General features: G+C 36.8%; 1 protein-coding gene and 2 long non-coding RNA genes across 3 annotated transcripts in view; 1 reads left to right on the top strand and 2 right to left on the bottom strand.

Moving 5' to 3' along the window:
* Positions 1–25,691, top strand: part of rims2a (regulating synaptic membrane exocytosis 2a) — a 278,590-nt gene that overhangs the window by 158,505 nt on the left and 94,394 nt on the right. The window contains 7 exon segments of the mRNA XM_030157202.1: positions 9,491–9,629; positions 10,006–10,107; positions 12,339–12,455; positions 16,529–16,691; positions 16,693–16,715; positions 21,895–22,001; positions 22,292–22,324. Of these exon segments, the coding sequence (XP_030013062.1) occupies positions 9,491–9,629; positions 10,006–10,107; positions 12,339–12,455; positions 16,529–16,691; positions 16,693–16,715; positions 21,895–22,001; positions 22,292–22,324 (684 nt within the window).
* Positions 1,400–24,620, bottom strand: LOC115435029 (uncharacterized). Its single transcript, XR_003937632.1, has 3 exons — positions 24,607–24,620; positions 16,471–16,480; positions 1,400–1,521 (listed from the first exon to the last, which is right to left on the bottom strand). It is a non-coding gene; the product is annotated as an uncharacterized LOC115435029 (long non-coding RNA).
* LOC115435031 (uncharacterized) lies at positions 2,180–15,509 on the bottom strand. The gene is made up of 2 exons (XR_003937634.1): positions 15,374–15,509; positions 2,180–2,227 (listed from the first exon to the last, which is right to left on the bottom strand). It is a non-coding gene; the product is annotated as an uncharacterized LOC115435031 (long non-coding RNA).

Raw genomic sequence — 25,691 nt, 5'->3', positions numbered from 1 at the left:
CATTTCGTAGTTTTCGTTAATGATAATAACCTTGGTTCGACTGTGTCCGGGCAAGTTGAAGCGTAGTAACATGTTCGGTCATGTGATCGGGTCAATCAAGATGTGCCCTCTCAGATATTATATCCTGCATTTTATTTGAACTTGATTTTTATTAGGAAAAATGTGTAGTGTTTTAATTGTAATGAAATATATATTGAATCCTTAAAAATCTTTTTTATTAGTAATTTCTTTACATTTTTTTTTAATCAATTACTAGAAATTTCAGGTGACCCCATGTGGGGTCCCGACCCCAAGGTTGAAAAGCACTGGAATAAACTCATCTGTATCACAGGTTAAATCAGTCAGAAAATACAGTCGTGGAAAAAATGATTAGACCACCCCTTGTTTTCTTCAATTTTTTGTTCATTTTAATGCCTGGTACAATTAAGGTACATTTGTTTGGACAAATATATGATAACAACAGAATGTTTGTTTATGGATAGTGTTGTATTGAATAAATATGCTGTAATTATTGAAGACAGTTGTTGAATTGTTGAGTCTGTTTGTATGACTGTACTGCCGTGAACATGTTGTTGTGTATAATTCAGTTACTGCATTTTGTATTTGTTGTGGTTGAATGTTAAAATTAGGAAAAATGTATTGTTTGATTGTTGTATTAAGTTAGTGGCAAAGCTGTAAAAGCACTTGAGGGTAGGATTAAATAAGTTTATACTTCTTCCTACTCCTTTTCGACCATGCAAAATTCAAACTTGCACGTACTTGAAGATAGATTCTGTTCATTTAAATGTTATTTTGTTTTTGTCTTAATTTGCTTCGTTTTGGTTTATTTTGTTTCTTTGCATGTTCAAAATAAATTAATTAATTTAATTAAATAGCTCATAAGAGTTTAATTTCTGAGCTGATATCTAGCCATTTTCCATAGTTTTCTTGATAATAACCAAAATCTCCTCAGTTCTTACATTAATATCTATGGCATTGTACTGACAAAAACAGTGCTTTTAGGCATTCTATGTTTTCTTTTCTGTCTGTTTTAGCCACATGATACACACAGGAGTTAGTACTTGACTGCATAACCATTTTTTTATGATTATTAATGGTCTAATAATTTTTTCCACGGCAGTATTAATTTGTCTCTGTATTAAGATTCAATCAGGATATATGGGAATATTGTGCAGCAGGAAAAACAAAAGTATCAGGGAAAAAAACATCTTCTATAAAACAAAGTGGTTGCATTTACTGTGACCTTCTTTTACGCTTGCCTTTAACTCTTTTGTTCAGACAATATGAGATTCACAACATTAATTTCTGACATTTTATACCAGGTTTCATTCAACACGTCAGATGTTTCTACATTGACATGGCATTGTACTGACAAAAACAGTGCTTTTGGGGTTTTCTGTGTTTCTTTTCTGTCTGTTTTAGTCACATGAAACACATAGGGGTTAGTACTTGATTGCATAACCATTGTTTTGATGGCTTTTGGTGGTCTAATTAATTTTCTCCGCGACTGTACATTAAAAACTGTTCAGATTTTTGATGCTCGGCCAGAGTTAACATATTGAGAATCTTTGTTTATTTGCTCACAGTTGAACTCAGACAACCTCCTACGTATCCGGTGTTTGCCAGGTCTCAACAGCTCATACATACCTTTATATATCATATTAGAAAGGTTGAAATGCTGCAGCCCATCAGCAGCAGCAGCAGCAGCAGCATAGGGAGGGAGCAGTGAGCTTTGGTCTGCCTCTGCACTGCTAGTTGCCGTTCTGCTGTACTCATTGAGGCTCCAGCATCACGCCCACACTGCACATCAGAAAAGGAGAGACGGAGCTGTTACCAGCCAGAGAGGAAGGCTGGAAGAACTGAAACGTACTTGAAATTTGCCCACACGAAATATCAACCTTGAAGAAAATGCACTGCAGAAAGACAGAAAAAAATAGGACTGCGTTAGTTTTTGCCAAGATAGCATTGGAAACAGTATGTGCTTTACTTTACGCGCTAATTAATTATCTGTTAGAAAAATATCACCTGAAACCAGGATGTGAATTAAGGAGGAAAAAAAAAGAGTCAACACTTTAACACTCCGTCTAACTAACTTCATTAGGATGGCGTATGATTTTTCTAGCATTATAAATTTACAATAACACTGCAAAGATGAAAATCTTACCAAATGTATTTTTCTCATTTCTAGTCAAAATATCTCATCACACTTAAAATAAGACATAATCACCTAAAGAGTAACTTTTCAGTGAGATATAAGAACTGATTTTTAGACAATAGATCTTGACAATCTTATTTCAAGAAATCTCACTAAGATAATTTTCACTTGTTCCATTGGCAGATTTTTTTTTGCTTAATTCAAGATTTTTTGTTTGAATTAAGCAAAAACAAAAATCTGCCAATGACAAAAGATCTATTGTCTAAAAATAAGTTCTTATATCTCACTGAAAAGTTACTCTTTAGGCGATTATGACTTATTTTAAGTGTGATGAGATATTTGGACTAGAAATGAGAAAAATACACTTGGTAAGATTTGGATTTTTGCAGTTAAATACCCTACAAGACCATACTGTGGACCTTGTTTGTTGGAAGAAGCAACCACCAGGAAGAAAAACTGTTTGCTTAGAGCAGAGGTGTTAAACATACAGCCTGCTGGCCAAAACCGGCCCGCCAAAGGGTCCAATCCAGCCCATGGGATGAATCTGTGAAATGCAAAAATTTCGCTAAAAACATTAACGATCATAGGTGTCAAAATCACTTCAGTTCAGGGTGGCATACGGCCCAATAAAAGCATGTCGTATAATTATAACTCCAATAGTGATAACTCCAAATTTTACTCTTTGTTGTCATGTATAAAAGTAGATGAACATGAACAACCTGAAATGTTCGAAGAAAAATCAGTGTAATTATCACAATATTCTGCCTGTTAGTAAATGTTTTGTGCGTCTGTACATCCACTGCGATCTGTAAGTTCAAATGTACATGTGTAAATGAAAATGAATGAGTGTGTGAATGTGTCAACTGAGGCATAATATTGTTAAAATTGCACCTATTTTTCTTAAGAAATTTCCAGTTGTTCATGTTATTCACATTTTTTTAAAGGATAGTTTGTGAATGTCATCATTTTGATCATGCAATTTAACTTTTTTCCACTCTAAAACATAGAGAAAAGTTTGGAGTTGTCAGTATTCAAAGGTTATAATACTATTATAATTGCACTTTAACCCTTTCATGCAAACTGGTCACTACAGTGGACAGCTATTCTACAGCTGTTCTCTTACATATTTATGGGTTTTGTTGTTTTAGTTCCATATCAGCCAACACAGTGGACACTTATGTACCATCACATACACTGTAATTCATATCATTCCTGTAACTTTGCAGTTCTTCATAAACCTGATCTGCACTAACATGTTTGTGTGTAAATCAACTGTTAATTGTTATTAAACTGTAATTTACAGGGTACTTTTTTTTTGTTTTTTACATTTTTTTTTCCCTTTTCGCATATTATCTCCATGAAGTGAGTAATAAGTAGTATTAGAGTATGTTAAAATGTGAGAAAACATCAGATTAGCGGCATTAAAAAAAAAAAAAAATCATAGTTTTCACACTTTATATCAGTAAATACATGTTTCTTTGCTTCAAAAATTAAACACATGGTGTCCAGCTGAGTGGACATTTTTGCAACTGTGAAAAATAGGTTCATAAAAAAAAATGTCAATCACATTGTTTGTTTTTTTTTTGTTTTTTTTTTCCATGTCTAAAGAGGAATAAAAATCTTGATTAAGGGTCTCATAATTCATGCATGAAAGGGTTAAAAGCTGTCAAAGTTTTCTGTTATTACTAAATTATTGTTTGTTTTAATTTATTGTTATTGCTTGTCTTTTAAAACCTTTATTCTTTCATGGCGTGTGCTGCCGACCTCTATAATCTTTATAAAAGAGATGGAGATCTTAATGGGACTATGCGGTTGAATATTTTCCTGGTCCGGCCCACTTGAGATCATATTGGGCTGAATGTGGCCCCTGAACTAAAGGAGTTTGACACCTGTTGTGGAGATGTTCAACTGACCACTCACTCAAAGAAGAGGAGAAAAGAAAGCCCCACGAACCCCAAACCGTAACTTTCTCACCGTGCATGGTGTTTGAACTCAGTCCAGATTCCAGTGGTGAGATGGACGGGGCTCGGAGCCAGTCCCCCCGTCTGCAGTATCGTTTTACCACGGGGCTACAGCCGCTTTTTTGGCCCGTAGGATGATCAGTCCACCAACATCCGCTCCCCGTCCGAATCACTCATGGAATCCTGCTGACAACGCCAATTTGTTATGGAAAAGTTCAACTGATAACCCACACAAAGAGGAGAGAAAGTTAGAGTTAAAATAAATGCATTTATTGAGAAGTCAATCACAGAGAAACTCTGTAAGTGAAGTCTGATTAAACATGAGAATACTAAAGATTATATAGACCCAAAATCCAACCCCCTCGTACCATGGTGACACCCAGATGACATCCCCATACGTACATCGTACCACTCCATACCATCCCTTCCCGTTCCACGTGGAAGAGATCATATTGACCTCTTAACCCTAACCTTGGTTAAATCATATCTAGTGTGCAGGCGCCATCATCCATCTGCACATCCAGACATTTAGGTGTTTGGGTTTAACTCAAGGCAAGAACACCGTTCCTGGGTCGGGGTGTTACAGAGTGGTAAACATCACACATAAGCATATGACATGAATAATGACTCAGCATTAAAAGAAGATGTACCAACAGTATAGAAGTAAATATAAAAGTAAATTTTCCACCACACACCCCTGGTTTAGAGCCTGTTGTAATGTTTTGTATTTCCACTAAGAGATTTAGGCCATAGAGAGGAAAAGAGGGTAAGAAATGACACAATGGAAAGAGAAGAAAATACAACAGATTCAGTTACTTTAAAAAAAAAAACTCCTATACAGACGTACAGACCAGGAGTGGAAGTGCATCAGCCTGGGCTTACTGATGATACAGTAGCAGAGGGAAATCCTCCTGCAGCCTCTTTAACATTCTCATCAGCTCCTCACTGTCTCACCATGCCAGTCCCCTTCACTTCATTCACAGTGAAGGGAATACCCCTTCGCTCAGCTCCGGTCGCACCCTCCTCTTTACTTCGACTCCACCACATCCCAGTTCATCCTGCAGTCTGTGCTGACACTATTACTCTAAATGTAGGAGAAAAGAAAGACTTATTCGCTGTGTTTTATTTTCTGCTACACCACATACTACATACAACAGGCATTTTGGTACTGAATAGACTCCAAATGATGAAGTTAGTGTTTTAATATCTGCAGAATATATGTAATAATGTTGTTCTCTTAGGCTACGTTCAGACAGCAGGTCTTAATGCACAGCTCAGATTTTTTGGTGAAATCCGATTTTTATGTGTGCTCATTCATATTGCACATTAACCCTTTCATGCATTAATTATGAGAATGTTAATCAAGATTTTTTTCTTTATTCCTCTTTAGGCATTTAAAAAACAATGAGATTATTATTAATAATTTTTTTTTTATTATGAAGCTATTTTTCATGGAGTTGCAAAAATGTGCGTTTAATTTTTAAAGCAACGAAACATGTATTTACTGATATACTGTGTGAAAACTATGAAATAAAAACATTAAATGCTGCTAATTTCATGTTTTCTCACATTTTAACATACACTACAAACAGAAAGTTATGGATATTTTAAATTTTTGGGGCTATTTTTTTCAGTTGGGATTTTTGCACAACACTTTTTACTTTTTTGTTTGTGAATTGAATTGAAACACATTTTTTTAATGACCAGACAATTTTATTTACAAATGGCAAAAATGACCCCAAAAAATGACAAAAAAAAAAAAATCCCTAACTTTTTGTTTGTAGTGAACTCCAATACTAGTCTCTTCATGCCAAAAAAAAAAAACAAAAAAAACTTTTGTTGTTAATTACAGTCTAATAACGATAACAAGGAATTGATTTACACTCAAACATGTTAGATCGGGTTTATCAAGAAAAGCCAAGTCACTGTAATGTTATCAGTTACAGTGTATTGTGTATTGTGTTGGCTGATATGAAACTAAAATAATTAAATCCATGGAAATACAAGAGAACAGCTGTAGAATAACTGTCCACTGTAGTGACCACTATGCATGAAAGGGTTAAATGTGACTTCTGTCAGTTTTGAGTATGAACTGAATGCGACCCTGAAGCAAGGTTATAATATTTTGGGATTTTTCATTATAGTTTAGTTTTATTTAGTTTTGACTTTTTTTTTTTTTTTCTCTAATTCAGTTAGTTTTGAATGTATTGATACCTGATTAGACCTCTGACTTTATTTTTGTTATTTATTTTATTTTATTTTCATTTTAATTTATTTACTTATTTATTTATTTTATTATTATTTTTTATATATAATGTTCTTTACAAATACTGTTAAGCATAAGTTTGATGTTGATGCTCAGTCTGGAAAAAAAAAAAGCATTTCTCTATGGAATTCTTTAGAAAGTATGGCCAGATTTTGATTAATAAAGTTGAGGGAAAAAACAGAAAAAAAAAAAAATCCTGGGACGCAGAATTGTGCCGTTTGTCGTATTTCAATGATGTAAAGATCGGATGAATGCGACCCAGCCGTTCAGACTGAAATCACATTGCAAAATATCAGATACTAGGGGTGTAACGGTGCACTCGTTTGTACCGAACTGTTTTTTTTTTTTGTGGCCTTCGATACAATACAGAGGTGTACTGAATGAGTACATGTAGCCTATGTGGAGAACGCAAACACTCGCCTTAAGTTTCCACATGAACCTTGAAGCAGAATGCATACAGTATGAGCAGGGTGGCCGCAAGGAGAACCCATGTGCAATATTTGATATCCTAGATGGACGTCTAAGCGGTCCACGCACCATACGCATGCTGAAGGTGAATCAGTATGGCAGCTCAGAGCAGTGTCACAGGTACAAAGAGAGAGTTAGAAGACCCTTCGTCTTCTCTAAGGTCTCCGACAAGGTTATTACCATTAATGAAAATTTAAAAAATGACGAAAACTAGAATTGAAAAAGCAGTTTCGTTAACTGAAATAAATAAAAACTAGAATTAAAAGAAAAAATGACAACTAACTGAAACTGTATTGTGTGCTTACAAAACTAACTAGAGCCAAGCTCAAGAATGTAGACTGGACTTAGTAATAAGTAATGACTGTTGTAACCATGCATATGTGTATTATTGGCATCGTCCTTACTATTATTATTATTATTATTATTATTATTATTATTATTATTATTATTATTATGATTATTATTTATGTTTTGTCTGGTCAGAGATTGTCCACATGTCTTCAGTATACTGGCACTGATAACTGGCATAAGGTGTGGAAATGTATAGCATGTATGGCCTAGAAAATTTTATTTATTTTTTTCTATTATTTTGCCCTTTTTTAATTCTTTTTTATATATAAAAGAAAAACTCAATAAAGATCGAGTCATAAAAAAACAAAACTAATTAGAATAGATAAAAATGATGGATAAATTCCCTTCGTTTTCGTCTTTGTCAACGTCGGATTGATATGAAATTGATTTATTTTGCTCTAGTAATTTTAGCTAATGGCACCATACGACACTTTACGGTCCGTCACTTCTCATCACTTGTCGTTTATAGTCGTCTTCTGGTCCCCACTCCACCTGGAAACATGGAGACTAAAGTTGGGAGAAAGCAGCAGAGTCCTGTCTGGGATTAATGGGAATATGACGGCGAGGAAGAGAAAAGATACGACAAAACTAAAATCAATCTAAAACTATGCTAAAACTAAGCATTTAGAGAATAACAAAAACTAATAAAAACTAGCAAACCTGCTCTAAAAACGAATTAAAACTAACTGAATTAGAGAAAAAAAAGTCAAAACTAAATAAAACTAAACTAGAATGAAAAATCCAAAACTATTAGAACCTTGGTCTCCGATGTGGGAACATTTTGGATTCCCTGTCAGTTATGTCAATGGAGAGAGACTAGTCGACAAAACAAGAGCAGTGTGCCGGCATTGTTTCGTGAACATTGGTTATGTTTTATTTATGCTGCATTTTTACCTCAATTAAGTTTTTTTTTTTTTTTTTTTTAAGGAAATTGGTCCCCTTCACTGTACCAAAACGTATTGAAAATGTGTCAAACTGAAGACCCTTGTACCGAAAACGTACCGAACCGAATGTTTTCTGTACCGTTACAGATACGTATCAGATTTAGGACCACATATGAAAGTGGCCTGGGTTGGATATGTGCTGTTCAAACTGTCTTTAACAGATCGGATACAGGTCACATATGGGCAAAAAAAAAATCTGATTTGGGACACATTTGCCTACAGTCTGAACGTAGCCTTAGTCTGCATTCTGCACTGATGCAGCTCAGTCTGCTTGTTAAACCCTATTAATTTTCAGTAAAGGTTCCTGTCTTTATATGTGCTTAACAGGCAGGTTGCACTCATGCATGAAGCTGCATGTCAAGAGGAAGAATAGATTTAATTTGGCTCTGCATGGACGTTGATTGCTAAACTGCAGGGAACTCTGCAAATGAAATGCACTGAAATAGCAGATGTTTTCCTTGTGAAACCTAACGTTCATCATATTGAAGAAAATATGTTGCAAAGGCTTAATTTATTCTTGTTTAAAGATTCTTTTAGTAAAATCAATGTGATGATGCACCTTTTATGATTTCATGTTTAAACTTGTATCCATTTGTAATCAAGATGGATGATACAGTTTAGTGTGTTTTAATACATTTTCTACTTCACTCAGACTCATGCCATAAAAAGGAAATCTGATTATCCTATTAATATGTCAGACTTAAGTGAAGGTCAACATTTCTTTACAATTACCTCCATTTTTTTCTATCTTTTTGATTCTGGATTTTCTTTAACTCATTTTTTTGTGTTATACACTCTATTGAATATCAATCGGCTTTAATAGTGCTAAGCATTGACCTTAACCGTGGCTGCTAGCCACATCTGATTATCGGTTAATGAACTCTTTCAAGTTCAATGGACTAATCAGTCTTGGAGAGAAAATTCATTACAATATTTCTGATTTTTAAAGGCTATATCCATGTTTAATTCACAATGTTAACACAGTGCATGGATTACACCTATATTGAAACCTTGTCCTCATTTTTGGAATATAGAGAGTCAGCGTTATGAAAATGGAAAATCTATCACCTGTGTAGGTTGGCATTTAGTATTACTCTCAGAAAGTTTGGTCTGGTCTTTATTACTTTATTTTTCATTAACAACAGATGCAGATTTAGCTGATTCATACGTTAAAGTAACAGAGTTTAGTTGAATACTGTATTTGTTTTGTTTTTTTTAGGGGGGGGGTTCTTTAAATCATAGTAAAGGATCTTTGTTTGTATTTATAAGGGACCACTGACACCAGCCTCTCTGACTTCATCTAAAGCCCTCTCCTCCCTGTGTTCCTTCATTCCTGTCTCCACAGACTATCGTCCAAATGGCCGAGACTTCCAGAGCTCCACCTTATCTGTCCCTGAGCAGGTGATGTCATCCAACCACTGCTCTCGGTCGGCTGATATAAACCGGGCGCGGTCGCGCTCCCCCAGCGTCCCCCCACCCTCTAGGTAACTACTGAACCCACCACTGTACTGAATCTAACAGTATTAAACGTGTGGGTTTTTTAAATATTGGTTTCATTTGTATTTATTTTTATAACTGTATGTTATGAGAAGGGATAAAGGATCATTAACTGTTGAGAGTGTATGTTTTTATAGTTAAGTTGAAGTTGTTAATTCTTTATTGTGGAGATTTTGACTAATTTCAATTATTGAGATTGAAATTAGTCCCTCAGTCACATCACCCTGTGGTTCAGTGTTTGTCACATGTAGTCTGAATGCCTTTCTTATAAAGAGACAATGTGTCCCCTGTCCAGAGGGGGACCACATCGTCGTGTGTCCTGTGAAGTGCATGAGGGGTGATCCGTCCACTTCTGTCACACAGCAGAAGTCTGGACCCGGCCTACGATGTTAGGCCTTCTCAGTACAGCTCCTCCACTAGAGTGGACGACCACAGTGTTTCTGAAGATAACTACTCACCTGACAGGTACACATATAAGAGCTTACACTTGTGTGTAGCAGATGCATGCAAATGCGTGAGCATGCATGCAGCACAAGTGGGAACTGACCAGTAGACGCAGAGATGTTAACGAATTTACTGACTTCGCTTTTCTGCTTTCATGTATAGTTAATTACAACCTACAAAAGAGAACTGATATTGTAAAAGCAAATAACACGATAAGAATTTTAAAAAGTATGATAGAAGTGTGATAAAGATGTAGTTAAGATAAGTTTCACTCCTCTTCAGGAGGCTCAAATTATGCAGAAAGCATCCAGACCCCATTCTGCAAATCCTGCGTACAGTATACGGCATTTGCATGTATTTCACTATCTTATGGACGAGTGGTCAAGGGGGAAGTGTCAGTTATCCTCCATCAGCACTTATTTTCTGTAAGGTTGGAAAATGTTGCTCCAAGAGTCCAATCATAGCCTTGGCACTGCCAGGCTGCAGCTACTTTCCGCTGTCCAATTAACTTTATTTGATATTTCTAAGACTTGGCCTAAATCAGTGTCAGACGCAGAAAATGCACTTATCTAAATTGTCTGGGACAGTGCTCACTTTGCTGCTTTAATTAACAGCGTTCGGTTATTTATTGAAAACAGTTGAAAATGACACAGGAAATGAGTCATGGAGAATTTGGAAGTGTCCCAGAACTCCTACACTTTTAAAATATGTTCTGGATTTATTAAAAAAAAAAAAGAAGCTTTTTAGGAGGCTGTTGTTTTGTTGAAAACTTGTGTCATTTTTACTGTATGTAGAATGTTGGTGTTTTCCTTTTGTTTAGTGTTACTTTTGGAAATGTTCCCTACATTGTAAGTGTAAAAGAAGAAATGCTGTGTAATGTGTGGTCTGGTTAAATCATCCGCAGAAGTGACACTGAGCAGGTTTAGGTTATTGGACTGTTCTGTGCTTTACCTTGTGAATGCTGCTGGTATGTTCGCTGTACCACTTTCATCTGTGTGTGTGTGTTCAAGCTGAGGAAGACATCTCCTCACCATCCTATTTCTCAGCCTCTCTTATCTTCCTCGCCTGTTTTTCCTCTATGAAAGTGTCACATCAACCTTTCCTATGAGCTTTCTCCGTCTCTCTACATCCTTTTCTTTGAGAAATCTCTGGTTCTCTCCCCCTCAGTTTTCTCAGCCCTCCATCTGTCTGCCTGTGGTTCTGTCTATCTCCAATCCTCTCTCTCTCCTTTCCTCCTCCTCCTCTGCTTCTTCTTCGGCGCCATCTCAGATCCATCTCTGTCTTCTCTCCTCCTTCCATGTGGTTGCAGCCATTTTCTCACCCTACCTCGAACCAGACATACTCAGCATCTTGATGATCCTCAACCGGACCCCAGGTAGACCTTTACCTGAGCATGCATGAAGCCCCATCACTTTTACCCTGGTGTTCCACGCCACCTGCACTTTAACATATGACCTCCTCATACACAAAGAAGACCCCGATAATGGCTGTCTTTGTATATAAGGAAGCTGTTTTTAATATGTTAAATAAATGGCACTGACACTTTTTTTTACTTTCACTGTAGTTATATGCACTGCCTATGCACTAAGTCACTTGAATTAGTTTCACTAAGCCTCTATTTAGTGCATTTAGGGCCTCAAATGACTCACCACATGATTTTGCAGATACACTGTAAGGTCACTCAATGCTATCAAGCTATTGTCAGTGCCATCACACTTGTGTTGTAGTGTTCAAGTATATATTTTTCTGCACAGGACTAAATATATACACAATGTGTGGTACTGTGTAGAAGTACAATACATTGAAAAGATGTGTGCCATACACTTTATTCATCCATTATCAGCATTGCTTTTTCTCCTTTTCCATCATTTCAATCATTATCATGTGAACATTTTCTGATTTTCTGACAGAATCAACCAGGTAAATGAGTGTGGGTTCTTGAAATGCAAACACTGTTTGTTTTTGCATCCCATTCATCGAACGAAAGACTGTGGCAATACTGAAAATGGATAAGAGCTTTATGATCAGGAGGTTTTGTCCAGCAGAGGTGGTTTCCCCTACAACATGAGGATACATCTGTCTGTGTGTAGCATGTTAGCCTTCCGTTTTAAAGGTACAGGTCTGAATAATCACCAGACACAGTCAATGGGATGAGTAGTCTGCAGTCCTTTGCAGGTTTTGTTTTGTTTGTTACTTCCCCTTCTGCTGACAAAAAATAACAATATTGACCAGTTGTGATATTTTTTCGCCAGCCGCAACCACCGTGTGTACCCAATCTGCCGAGAGGAAGCAGTCAGGTTACTGCGTTCCACTAGGATGGCCCGCGCCTATTCTGAGGGTGCCTACTCCTCCGACTATGACTATGAGAGGTATTGACATGCACTGCCGCTGCATCTGTGCATCCGCCATCTTGTGGTCTCCTCAACTTGTCCGTCGTTCGTCTTGAAATCTCCGTGATTGTACATGTGATGACAGAAAATGATATCCTGGCTGATATCGGTTTTTGTTGAGGAGTCATCACGGCTCTGAAGTTGTGTAAGTGTAATAACGGGACACAACTGCCTCTGTGTGTTGAGGCTCAGAGCTATTTGTGTTGCTGATGTCAGCTGATGTATACTGACTGGTTGCTCAGTAAAGAGCTGGCCAGCATCTGACTGTTTCTCTGTGGATGTCCTTGTTTACGTACCCATGTGCATTATCCCAGCAGCGGTATGTTGATCAGTGGTGTTTGTGGTTCTTAGTGTTGTCTTTTTTTTTTTAAAGTCTGCTATTGGCAGCTGCTTTGCTTCTATACACTGGCATCTCTGATGCATTGCTCTGGGCTGCACAGTAACTTTGTAAATTCAGTGTTTGCCCTTTTGGCTTCATGTGTCTGGCCAGAAGAGCTGCCGGACCGCTCAAAGCAACCACACAAAGCCCCGCTAACACCCATCCATCTCCAGGACCCCTGCCAACGTCCTGGTGCACCAGTAAAAGGAAGACTCACATTGGCCCCCCCTCAGAAACACTGCAAATTACTCCACTTTTCTCTATCTTCAATCTCTCTGCTCCTGCCATCTGGCTTTCAGTCAGGAGTAACGTGACGTTTGTGCTATTTCTCTCCTCTCCTAGAGGAAAAAAAGTGATGAGTCCTCAGAACTCAGCCTGAGCCGGACTGACTTTATTAAAGTGTCACAAAGTTTCTCTAAAGCCCAGCTTGGCTTGACTTCAGACTCAGCCTAGATACAGTAGCTTTAACAAAAGCTCATGTTCTCCCTTTTTCTCCATTTTTATTTCTATGTAAACTGACAGAAGAAGGAAAGTCTCTTGTATCTTAGTGCATCCTTCTCTTATGTCCATACAGAGAGCTTTTTTTTTTTTTTTTTGGAATCTGTTTACTGTGCAGATCATTCCACATTTTAGAGAACTGTGAGAACTGAAAGAATTGAGGGCTTTAAAGAGAAACAAAGATATTTTATTTATAATAAACAGAACATTCACCCATAAATCCTTTGGCAATAATGACCTTACCCACTGTGGATCATGTTGATCTCTGTTACAACAGAAAAGAAGGACATCTCCTCTACTGGACAATTTTCAACCACTGCCAAGATGGTTATGTGATCACTTGTGTTTGTTTGTTTGTCTGTCCCATTAAATTTTAGACCAGATCAATGAAAGGGGACAGAGGGGGGAATTTGTACCAGTGTTTTCCAACATTGCGAGATATGGTGTTACAGGACAAAGGACACACTCTGTAACCCAACTCCAGCCCTGCTCCAAAATTTAGTGAATTCGGTGCAGAAGTTTGTGTCTAATCCTGCCAATGGACAGACAAACAAACTAAAAACGTGAAGCTTTGGCGGAGGTATGCGCGCTCAGCATACCTGCACTATGAAAGTATTTACACTTTAGAGATTTTTAAACCATTGTATGACTTTTCTGAAGTGACTGAAAGGAGTTAAGTGTTTTTTATACAGACACAATCATGCATTATTGAATTAAAGAGGTGTAACAGGGAAATACAGTTATTATATTTTGTTAAACATAAAACTAAGGGGCTTATGAATTTAAAATGTTAAATATTGTGGATAATATGCCACTCGTACATGGTTACAGCTGCATAAAACCCCAGGCTCTCCCCTGATGTGTGACATGTGATGTAGTTTTCTGTAAATGTTTTTGCCCTCTGTGCCGGGGTAAACTAACCCTGTACAAATGAACTGTAAACCTCACCTGCTTTTTTTTCCCACCAGCTCTCCAGAAGACAAGACCTCCACGTGCCAAACATTTTTCATGAACAAATGTGACATACCAAATCCATATAAGGACACACTTCACTTCTCCTTCACATTTCACTCTACCTCAAAAACCTGCAAATGAACACGTACCCTTCACTTACAATAATACAGCACATTGTCCCTGTCAGTTGTTCACACCCCGTGGACTTCACAACCAGAGTACTGCAAGGACCACAAACCACACAGGAACCCTCCGACCATGCAGTCTGTCCTTAAAATGATGGCATTCAGCTACTCATAGGGGATAGCAGACACGGCTATAATGTTGAAACCCAATTTATAAAGCTTAGCATGTAAAATGAAATGTCATGAAATCTAAAGTGCTCATTTTAGATGCCATAGAATGATCTGAACAAGTTGGCTTTAAGCATTACGTTCTGTCTGCTGTTCTCTTTGAGTCAGTGAATGATCTTATTCTATTATTAACTATACACTGCAAAAATCTAAATCTTACCAAATGTATTTTTCTAATTTCTAGTCAAAATATCTCATCGCACTTAAAATAAGACATAATCACCTAAAGAGTAACTTTTCAATGAGATATAAACAACTTATTTCTAGTCAATAGATCTTGAAAGTCTTATTTCAAGAAATCTTACAAGATAATTTTCACTTGTTCCATTGGCAGATTTTTTTGCTTGAATTAGGCAAAAAGAAAAAAAATCTTGAATTATGTAATTATATACATTTTTCAAGTTGAATTTTATATTTTTGTGTGTTTTTTGACCTTTTGTGTTGATATAGTAGGTTAAAGGGAAAAAATAATAGATAATGTAGATGAAGTTATGCTGAAAAAAAAGATACCAAACATGGGTAAACATTTCTTTAAATAGTATATAAAGGCAAAATCAAAAGTACTCAAAAACGGCCAAAATAGGCTCAGACCACTCAGGGTTAAGCAAAAAAATAAATCTGCCAATGGAACAAGTGAAAATTATCTATGTAAGATTTCTTCAAATGAGATTTTCAAGATCTATTGTCTAAAAATCAGTTCAAGACATAATCACCTAAAGAGTAACTTTTCAATGAGATGTAAAGAACTTATTTCTAGTCAATAGCTCTTGAAAGTCTTATTTCAAGAAATCTTACAAGATAATTTTCACTTGTTCCATTGGCAGATTTTTTTGCTTGAATTAGGCAAAAAGAAAAAAAATCTTGAATTATGTAATTATATACATTTTTCAAGTTGAATTTTATATTTTTGTGTGTTTTTTGACCTTTTGTGTTGATATAGTAGGTTAAAGGGAAAAAATAATAGATAATGTAGATGAAGTTATGCTGAAAAAAAAAGATACCAAACATGGGTAAACATTTCTTTAAATAGTATATAAAGGCAAAATCAAAAGTACTCAAAAACGGCCAAAATAGGCTCAGACCACTCAGGGTTAAGCAAAAAAAAATAAATCTGCCAATGGAACAAGTGAAAATTATCTATGTAAGACTTCTTCAAATCAGATTATCAAGATCTGTTGTCTAAAAATCAGTTCTTATATCTCACTGAAAAGTTACTCTTTAGGTGATTATGTCTTATTTTAAGTGTGATGAGATATTTTGACTAGAAATGAGAAAAATACACTTGGTAAGATTTGGGTTTTTGCAGTGTAGCAGCATACCAGTATTTTTTGTATGTTTTAGTCCATTTACTGTAAATCACATGTACTTGACAATTATATGAATATGTAGCCAAAGCACACTGTTGTGTCATGTATTTGGCACATTTCTTTTCCTTCTTTACAAGCAGGAAAGAATATTATATGTGTTTTCTTACTGACAAGTTATCAAAAGATGGAGTTAAAAATCTGCTCCCACTCTGATGAACTGAGAACGGATCTAAAGGTTTCATTACGTGCCTTTAGAGGATGAAGAAGTTCATGTTAATTGTTGCTTTTTGACTGTTGTTCATCCTAAAATATTTACTCTGAAGCTTTGATAACTACTAGAAACTGATGTCAGTAATGAAACGTATATGTGAATTATGAGTCATGGGTTAAGACATGCAAAGCAGAAGGTCCGGTTCCTAAAACTGCGCACCTTGGAAAAGTTTTGATGGTGCAACAACAAATTTGTCCGCCCTCCATCTATCTTGTCCACCCTACCAACATACTGTCCATACCCTGTGGGGTCCCACTGAGTGCCTGCCTATCTCTCAATAACCTCTATAGGAACCACGGAGCCATGGATAGGCACGAGTATCACAGCAGGTCCCGCTCTGCAGACCAGCGGCCCACTATAGAGCGCCCCACGTCCCGCTCGCGCTCCACTGAACGCCCCCACGACTCTTCGCTCATGAGGTCCATGCCGTCTCTGCCATCTGGGAGATCCGCCCCCCCCCTCACCTGCCTTGACGAGGTGTGACCCAGATTGGAGACGCTAACAGCTCAGCAAAGTAGACTAGAGTTTTAGTTGTACAATCGTTTGTCTGATGTGTAGCTGCTTTGCCTGCTTTTGGCTTGAAAAGTGACGCTATTTCAATTTTGATGCTGTTAAGGTGGTTTTATCCGTGTCATTCACAGTATGTAGGTTAGTGAGTTATCTTTGATACAAGACTAGCAGCCTACCTTAACCCATAAAGACCCAGTGTTACTTTTGTGGCAGTTCCTTAAAATGAATTTTTCTCTCTAGCAAATCTTTCTTAAAGGTAGGGTAGGAGATCCTGGAAAAATAGTTTGAGCAAGATACATTTTGAAAATACACAAACAAAAGTCGAAACCCCTTTCTTTAGACCCCCCCCCCCCCCCCCCCCCCTCCGAAGCCATGCCCCCAGAGTACCGGATTGTACTCGCAGAGAGGGTAGCTGGAGGGACAAATGGCGGTTGAATTTGATAGGTATGTCCACCATTCGATCATTTCGATTGGATGTTTGTTTTTTTTTCAGTCCTGTCCGTTCCACAGGTGATTACATTTTTAAAATTTTTGTGTTAGAGCAGGGGTGTCAAACTCATTTTAGTTCAGGGGCCATATTCAGCTAAATTTGATCTGAAGTGGGCCGAACCAGTGAAACAATAAGATGATAATATATAAATAATGTCAACTCCAAACTTTCCTCAGTGTTTTAGAGTGCAAGAAGTAAAATTAGATCATGAAAATGTTTACATCTACAAACTATCCTTTAGAACAATGTGTATAACATGAACAAACTGAATAAATAACTGCAATTTTAACAATATTATGCCTCAGGTTATCATTTACAGACATGATATTGTTAAAATTGTACTTAATTCTCTTAAGACATTTCAGGTTATTCAGTTTTTGCAAAATTTAGTGTAAATACATGAAAATGTTTACATTTAAAAAGAAAAAAAATTGGAGTTCTGAGTCTTTATAGGTTATTTCAATAGTATTTTACAGATCCATCCCACTTTAGATCCTATTGGTCTGAATGTGGAACCTGAACTAAAATGATTGTTAATATCTTTGTGTAATTTTTGCATTTCACACATTCATCCAAAGAGCCGGACTGGACCCTTTAATGGGCCGGATTTGGCCCCCGGGCTGCATGTTTGACACCTGTGTGTTAGAGCATTTAATTAATTGGCTGCAGTCGGGGTGTGAAGGGGATTTTAAGCAATATAGTAAAAAAAAAAAAAAAAAAAAGCTCCAGGAAAACATCTCCTACCCCACCTTTAAGTGATTTGTCACCATTTATTCTAACATTATACTCTGTATTTTGCTTTTTTTTTTTTTTTTTTTTTTTTACTGTAAATCATGTATTTTCCTATATTTAATTTAGATATTCATGAAGACTCAGAGTAAATTCAAAGGTTAATATGTCAAAACAGAAAACTGAAGAAAAATGACTTTTTCAGCATAGATATATATCAGTAACTGAACACTAAAACAAGTGTCTTCATCATCTAACATTGATCAAACTCCATGGATTTTACTGGGGAATCAGTGTTGTAGAAGATGACAGTGATCATGAAAAAATGACAAACTGAATTTTACCTCAATTATTTACACATATTGATAGGATTAATAGTTCAATAGGTATTAAACCCTTTAGTTTAGTGGATGCTTTTGGTTGTCGGTGGAGGTTTGGGTCTTTGAGGGTTAACCAATGGCTTCACATTAGGCTTCATGTGAGGATAAGGTAGGTAACCTGCTCACTCTGAAGACACCCTTAAATGCAAATCAGCAAATGTATTCTTCACTCAAAGCAGCTGCGCCTTCGTTCAATGCTTGTACGACTAAAACTACGTAGAACTAATCCAGAACAGACCCCGTCCCATGAGCTCCCAACCGCCTCGATCTTAACTAACTCAGAATGATCCAGAAAAGCCGCATCACTACCACCTACCACCTACCTCCCACCCTCCCAACACCCCTGCTCCCTCCCTCCCTCTCTCACTCCACACCACCCCACCCACCCCTCACAACTACCCCACCACCCACTTTATGTTTTGTCCCCAAAAGCTCCAGCGCTGTATTTTCTTTCCACATGTCCCAGGCACAGCAATCCCGACAGCGTAGATATAGTGCTGACTCGTTTTCATTTGGAACACACTGCTCATACGCTTGCGTGGGTATAGCAGTGATGGGCCGACATTTTCTTTTTGATTTCATTACTAACATCAACTGATGCCGGATATCCTGTGATGGCATTCTGTTTTGTTTTGTTTTTTTGTTTGTTTGTTTTTTTGTTGTTTTGAGTTCAAGCCTTTTGGGGACAGTCTGAACGCATGGTCACACTGGTCTGCTGTTTTCTGCATTGAACTCTTTTCTCCTTGCAGCTTGATGAGTCAACTATACATGCGATTCACACCTGGCATTTTTTTTATTGCAGCTCAGTTCCCTACAGTTGATGTATCCCTCCACTCCCATGCCATGTGCCAAACCTCATTGCTGTTTGCATCAGTTATATTTGGAGCTTGATTTCAGATAATCAAAAGTCCTCCTCGTAACGTAAATTAGTGTGCATTATGTGTCTGTGTCTACATACATGGACCGATGTCACCGCTGTAAGTGTCATATGTCAAACTCAGCTTTGAAGTTCTAAGAAAAATACAACAATTTCTCTATAATATGGTTTCACTTTGTTTATGTAGTTTATATGACCTGATTATGTAGATATAGTAATGTGCAAAAGTCTTAATGTTGTTGTTTTTTAAGGGTTGAAATGATCATATATATTTATTTCTCATCCTCTTTTCTTCAGATACAACAACAAAATACAAGAAATATGTGCACAGCTTGAAAAGATACAAAAAAACTGAGCTAAATAGATTGTAAAAGTTACTTCGGTATTTAGTTTGACCTCTGACCCCATGACAAGAAGCAGCACAAACATTTAGAAACAGCTGAAATGTGTTGAATGAAACCAGGTATAAAACATCCGAAAATTAATGCCATAAATTTCATATTGTCTGAACAAAAGGGGTTAAACACATGTTATGTGCAAAGGGAGGTCACGGTAGATCAAGGGTGTCAAACATGCGGCCCATGGGCCAAAACTGCCCCCCCCAGTGGTTCCAATCTGGCCTGTGGGATTAATTTGCGAAGTGCTAAAATGGCACTGAAGACATTTAACGTTAAAGCTGTTTTAGTTTGTTATAGTTCAGGGGCCAGATGTGATCTCATGGAAAATAATAGCATAATAACCTATAAATAATAAAAATTACTCAAAAATATTTATATATGCAAACTGTCCTTTCACAATAAAATGTGACTAACCTGAATAAATATGAACAACCTGGAATTTCTGAAGAATAAAAAGTGAAATTTTAACAATATTATGCCTGGCACTAAATGTTTTGTGCATTTATAAGTTGTGTTAATAATAACCTGAGGCATAATATTGTTAAAAGAAAAGTCAGGTTGTACATACTGTAGTTGTGTAGGTCAGTCTCATTTTTGTATGTAACTTTACTTTTTTTCACACTAAAAAAAGAGGAATTATTTCTATCTTATTATTACGCCTATTATTTTACTGGTCCTGCCCATTTGAGATCATATTGGGCTGAATGTCACCTCTGCACTAAATACACTCCAAAAATCCAAATCTTACCAAGTGTATTTTTCTCATTTCTAGTGAAAATATCTCATCACACTTAAAATAAGACATAATCACCTAAAGAGTGACTTTTCAGTGAGATAAAAGGACGTATTTTTAGACAGTAGATCTTGAAAATCTGATTTCACGATAATTTTCACTTGTTCCATTAGCAGATTTTTTTTTTTGCTTAATTCAAGACTTTTTTTTTTTTTTTTTTTGCTTAATTCAAACAAAAAAATCTGCCAATGGCAATTCTTATATCTCAATGCAAAGTCACTCTTGAGGTGATTATGTCTTATTTTAAGTGTGATGAGATATTTTGACTAGAAATGAGAAAAATACACTTGGTAAGATTTGGTTTTTTGCAGTGTTATTGTAAATTTATGATGTTAGAAAAATCATATGCCATCCTAATGAAGTTAGTTAGACAGAGTGTTAAAGTGTTGACTCTTTTTTTTCCCCCTTAATTCACATCCTAGTTTCAGGTGATATTTTTCTGACAGATAATTAATTAGCACGTAAAGTAAAGCACATACTGTTTCCAATGCAATCTTGGCAAAAACTAAAGCAGTCCTATTTTTTACTACTTCTATTTTTTAATACTTCACATATATCTTGATTGGATCCAAATACAGATGCATATGTGCAGACATTAGAACCAAAAAAAACCTTATGTTGAACTAAGACTTTTGCACAGTACTGTATATTCTTAACAAATTAATTAAATCATACTTCTATCTCCAGTTATAGTACAGTTGATGTTTCTCTACTTTCTATTACACTGGTCAGCCACAAATTATTGTTTAAGTTTTTTGAGCTGATTAAGGATAATTTTGGTGTTCTGAATCCAAAAATCACATTAATTTTGCTCAATCAGGTCAACTTTCTGAACTATGCTACATATTGGCTTTTTAACATTTTTGCTTACATTTATGGGCATTTTCACATCATATGATACAAAATTCTTTCATATTTCTTGCAATAAACGAGTTCTGAAGATTTTACTTTTGCCAATTTATGATTAATGGTTTTTTTTAATATTACAGGTGAATGAAATGGCTTCGACTAGAAGATCTTGCAAAAATAAGCCTTGACGTATTCTGCTACATCTGCACCATTGTACCTAACAGGAATCCTGTTAGAAAATGATTTTTTTTTTTCTCTTAAAACCTATTTTGGGTGAGAACTATATAAAAAAATCAACTGATAAAGTCGCAAAAATGTAATCGATTTTGTGAGAAGATCAAATTTTTCAAAATCAAATGAGCAAAAAAAACCTGACCTGATTGAGAAAAACAGATGTCATTTTTGGATTTAGCGGTGCAAAATGGTCCTAATTCAGTTAAAAAAACCTGGACAACTTGCAAAAAACATTTTATTGTAACCCAGTGTAATCAAACATTTAGGCTCTTTTGCACATTATTTCCAGTTTGTCACACTGTGATAGGGGTGCGACACGGCCAGGTCCTGCATCCACTCTCCACTCGCTCCTAATGTCCGTCTCACCCCAGTGTCCGCTGCTTTTTTGTCATGTAGGGCGCATCCTCGTAGTGGATCAGTCCAGACCAGTCCCACCAGTACCCCGATGTCCAGCAGAAGAGGTCGACAACTTCCACAGCTTCCACCCACTGGGAAGGAGAGAAGTAAGTCACCTGGTTGTTTTTCTGCCGCCGTTCCAGTCGAGCTCAGTGTGGACATCTTTATTTACGGTCCAGTAGTGTTTCTATTTGGGATCTTATGAGGATTTGGTGGTTTAAGGAGGACGAGCTTTGGTTTTTTTCAGCGACCGGACTGATGGAATGTTTTTAGAAAATGCCATAGATTTGATCTCATATAGTTGAATTACCTTTGTTCTTTTATGTGCCATTAGTGATTTGTTTTTGCCTACCATGCGTAACATCTCTACTCGGTTCCTTTTCCATTTCTCTCTCAGAAGATGGAGACGAAGGAACAGAGCCTTGTGAAGGTCTGTACCTGAATGTGTGGGTTTAGACTCTCAGACTGGAAGTGCTCATGGAGGCGCTCCTCATTCTGATGGCCAAAACCCTGTCTGCAATGGTGGGTGGCTGGGTTCATATGCAGGACATGCTCAGTGTGTCCTCCTTGAACCCCCCCTCTGTTGCAGCATGCATCTGTGTTTAATGTACAGTTAAGATTTCCTGTGCCTTGTTGTTGTACTGACCTAAAGACCTGTCCGGCTCCTACTAATACCTGTGCCCGTGTTGTGTTCGACTGTAGCGTCCTTGTTTCTAGTGTTGAACTATAACTAGATATTTGTACGTAGTCGTCTGAGAAGTATTGATTTTTTTTTTTTTTTTTCCTTCAATTTTCGGACTGCTGAGATACTTCACCAAAGCGAATATAACAAATAACTGTATGAATATGCGGAACAATATAAAACTCCAGGCTTTCGCTAACGATTATGGCAAAAAATAGCTTGAACTTTCCGCAAAGTGACATTTTGAAGTCAATTCCGTTCCTCAGCACTCCTTTCACTAATGTTTTGTGTTGTCGTTACCACCTGTGATCGTGGGGGAGAACCGTGTTGAAAAGCGCCGATCGTTTCACAGGGTTCTTTGACTGAGACGACCGTGAACCAACAAGCAAAGATCGGAGTAGGTGTTTTAGCGATTACAAGGGAACGACTGGGACGAAGATAGAGAGAGAGGAAAAAGCTGAGGCAGTTCTGGAGAAGTTGTCAAAGCACTCGAAGAAGTCTTTCATCATTGTCAGAGTCCATGAGGGCTTTCCCTGTCTTCTGTACAGCCGCCAACCAGCTCACTCTCTTTCTTTTTCTTTTTTCTTTCTGTCCTCCTTCGGTATCTTCGCCGTCTTTTGAAGCTCTCTCTGTCTGGACTTCTCTGTCACATCTTCGTATCAGCTTTTTTTCTTAATCTTTCCTTTCTTCTCTCCCTCCTCTTCCTTTTTTGTTTCTTCGTCTCTCTTCGCTTTACCTCTCAGGACAGTGACAGTGTGTGGGCAGCCGGAGGGGGGAGGTATTGATCTGACCTTATGCTGTAGCTCCCACTGAGCCCTATGGCACTCAGCTTATGTAATGCAAATGTGTGTGAGTATGAGAGTGTGGAGCTGTTTATGGACTGGATCTATATTACTGCCCCATGCTGGTTACAGGGTTGGACTGCCGATAATCTTTTGCTACGTCTTTGTCTTGATTCTGTGCTTCAGTTTAGTCATACCTCATACTTACTAGAGCCCAACCGGTTATACCAGTGGTTCCCAACCTTTTTTGGCTCATGACAAGGGGTGTTAGAAAATATCGGTTCTGCAATATATTGCGATATTTCATTTCACAATACTGTATCGATATTAAAAAGTACTGTATTGATATTTTTAGGTATTTATTCAAATGCAGATATGGCGGAGGTTAATTTTTGTTTTTCAGTTTTCTTTATTGTTTATATCTTATTTATTATTATTTAACACTGTTTTATTAAATAAAGATTATTTGAAGCATCCTAAAAGCACTTTTTACTGTCTAAGAGGCAGATGTTAGTTCCTTTGTTTGGGATTGCACAAAAATGTTATGATGTTAGTTATAAAATAATAGAATATGAACATTTGAACAGGATCTTAATCTATAATGTCTGTAAAACCTAACTGAAGTTTTAACACAGGAACATTTTGTGATATAGCATTAGATCCTGTTGTGATCAAATAAAAATGTGTTTACTATTTATATATATTTCTGGTGTAAGTCGGTTCTTCCAGGAAATAATCATTTTTAAAAAAGAAACAAACAAAAAATTGCCCTTTTAACAGTATCATGATATATCGTGATATATCATATCGTGATCCTAGTATTGTGATACGTATCATATCGCCAGATTCTTGCCAATACACACCCTTACTCGTGATCCCATTTCAACAAGACCATTTTTTTTTTTTTTTTTGCTAAAATTAATGTGTTTTTGATCATGAAATAATTTGCTATACTATGTTGCAAACAAACGTTCATTTTAGATGACATTTAGTCTATATAATGTATATTATCATAGACGGAGGCAGAAAAGCCAGGTGTAGATTACAGCACAACAGTGAGAATTTTATTTTCCTTGGTCAGGATATGTACAGTCAGTCCAGCTTGGATTTACAAGGTCTGACAAATGTCTGACAAATAAGAAAAGGAAATCTGTATAATACTAATAATAATACATTTTATTTGTATAGCGCTTTTCATGGAACTCAATGACACTTTACGTAAAGCAGATAAGAACAGAAACCAAACACATTAAAAACAGATAAAAGCAGGTGCAAAAGGCAGGTATATGAATATAAAATAGTTCAACATTAAAAGCAATCTTAAATAAGTGAGTTTTTAAAAGGGATTTGAAGGTGTTGAGGTCGGAGCAGTGCCGGACGGTAGGTGGGAGGGAGTTCCAGGGGGTTGGGGCAGCAATAGAAAAAGCTCTGTCACGGACCTCTACCCCCCTCGCTCCAAAAATCAAGGACCTCTATCCCCCCTGTTTTAAAGTTGTGTTAATTATCTTTGTGAGATATACAAAGATTTATGCAACTTTTAATTCACATGTCCACCATTATCTAATATAAGACTATTATACAGCGTTTTAAAGTTGTGTAAATTATCTTTGTGAGAGAAACAAAGATGCCACCCTCAATTAACATCCACCATTACGTAATATAAGACTATTATATCCTGTGTAGATCAATGTTCTTATTTCATATATCGGCCAGTATTTCTGATATCAGCCAATATATCAGCTATTGGCTTTTTTTAGCCCCCAATATTGGTTTCAGTATCGGCCCCAAAAATCCCACATCAGTCAGGCTCTAATACTTACATGTACCCAGCTGTCTTGTGTGTTATTTATTTATATGTTACAAGTCCACAGAGGGGACCAGGGAGGGATGTGGGGGCCTTGAACCCACCACTTTAATGTTTATCGCTACAGAAGCAACCATTAATCAGAATTAGATTTAGAACCGGAATGCTTTATTAATCCCAGAGGGGAAATTATTGTGTGGTACAGTTGCTCCATTCAAGTATAATAAAAAGTAGCCGGAAAGAAATTACCAATACAACAAAAAAGAAAAAAAATACATATACAGTTGTTGCAGAAAAAATGATAAGACCACCCCTTGTTTTCTTCAGTTTGTTGGTCATTTTAATACCTGGTCATTTTAATGCTTGACAACAAAAATAGCTCATAACAGTTTAATTTCAGAGCTGATATCTATCCATTTTCCATGTTTTCTTGATAAAAACCAAAATCACTTCAGTTCTTACATCAATATTTGTGGCATTGTACTGACAAAAACAGTGCTTTTAGGCATTCCATGTTTTCTTTTCTGTC

This window comes from Sphaeramia orbicularis, chromosome 16 (genome assembly GCF_902148855.1).
Source record: "Sphaeramia orbicularis chromosome 16, fSphaOr1.1, whole genome shotgun sequence".
In the NCBI taxonomy this organism is placed as follows: Eukaryota; Metazoa; Chordata; class Actinopteri; order Kurtiformes; family Apogonidae; genus Sphaeramia; species Sphaeramia orbicularis.
This window is presented reverse-complemented; position numbering and strand designations above follow the sequence as displayed.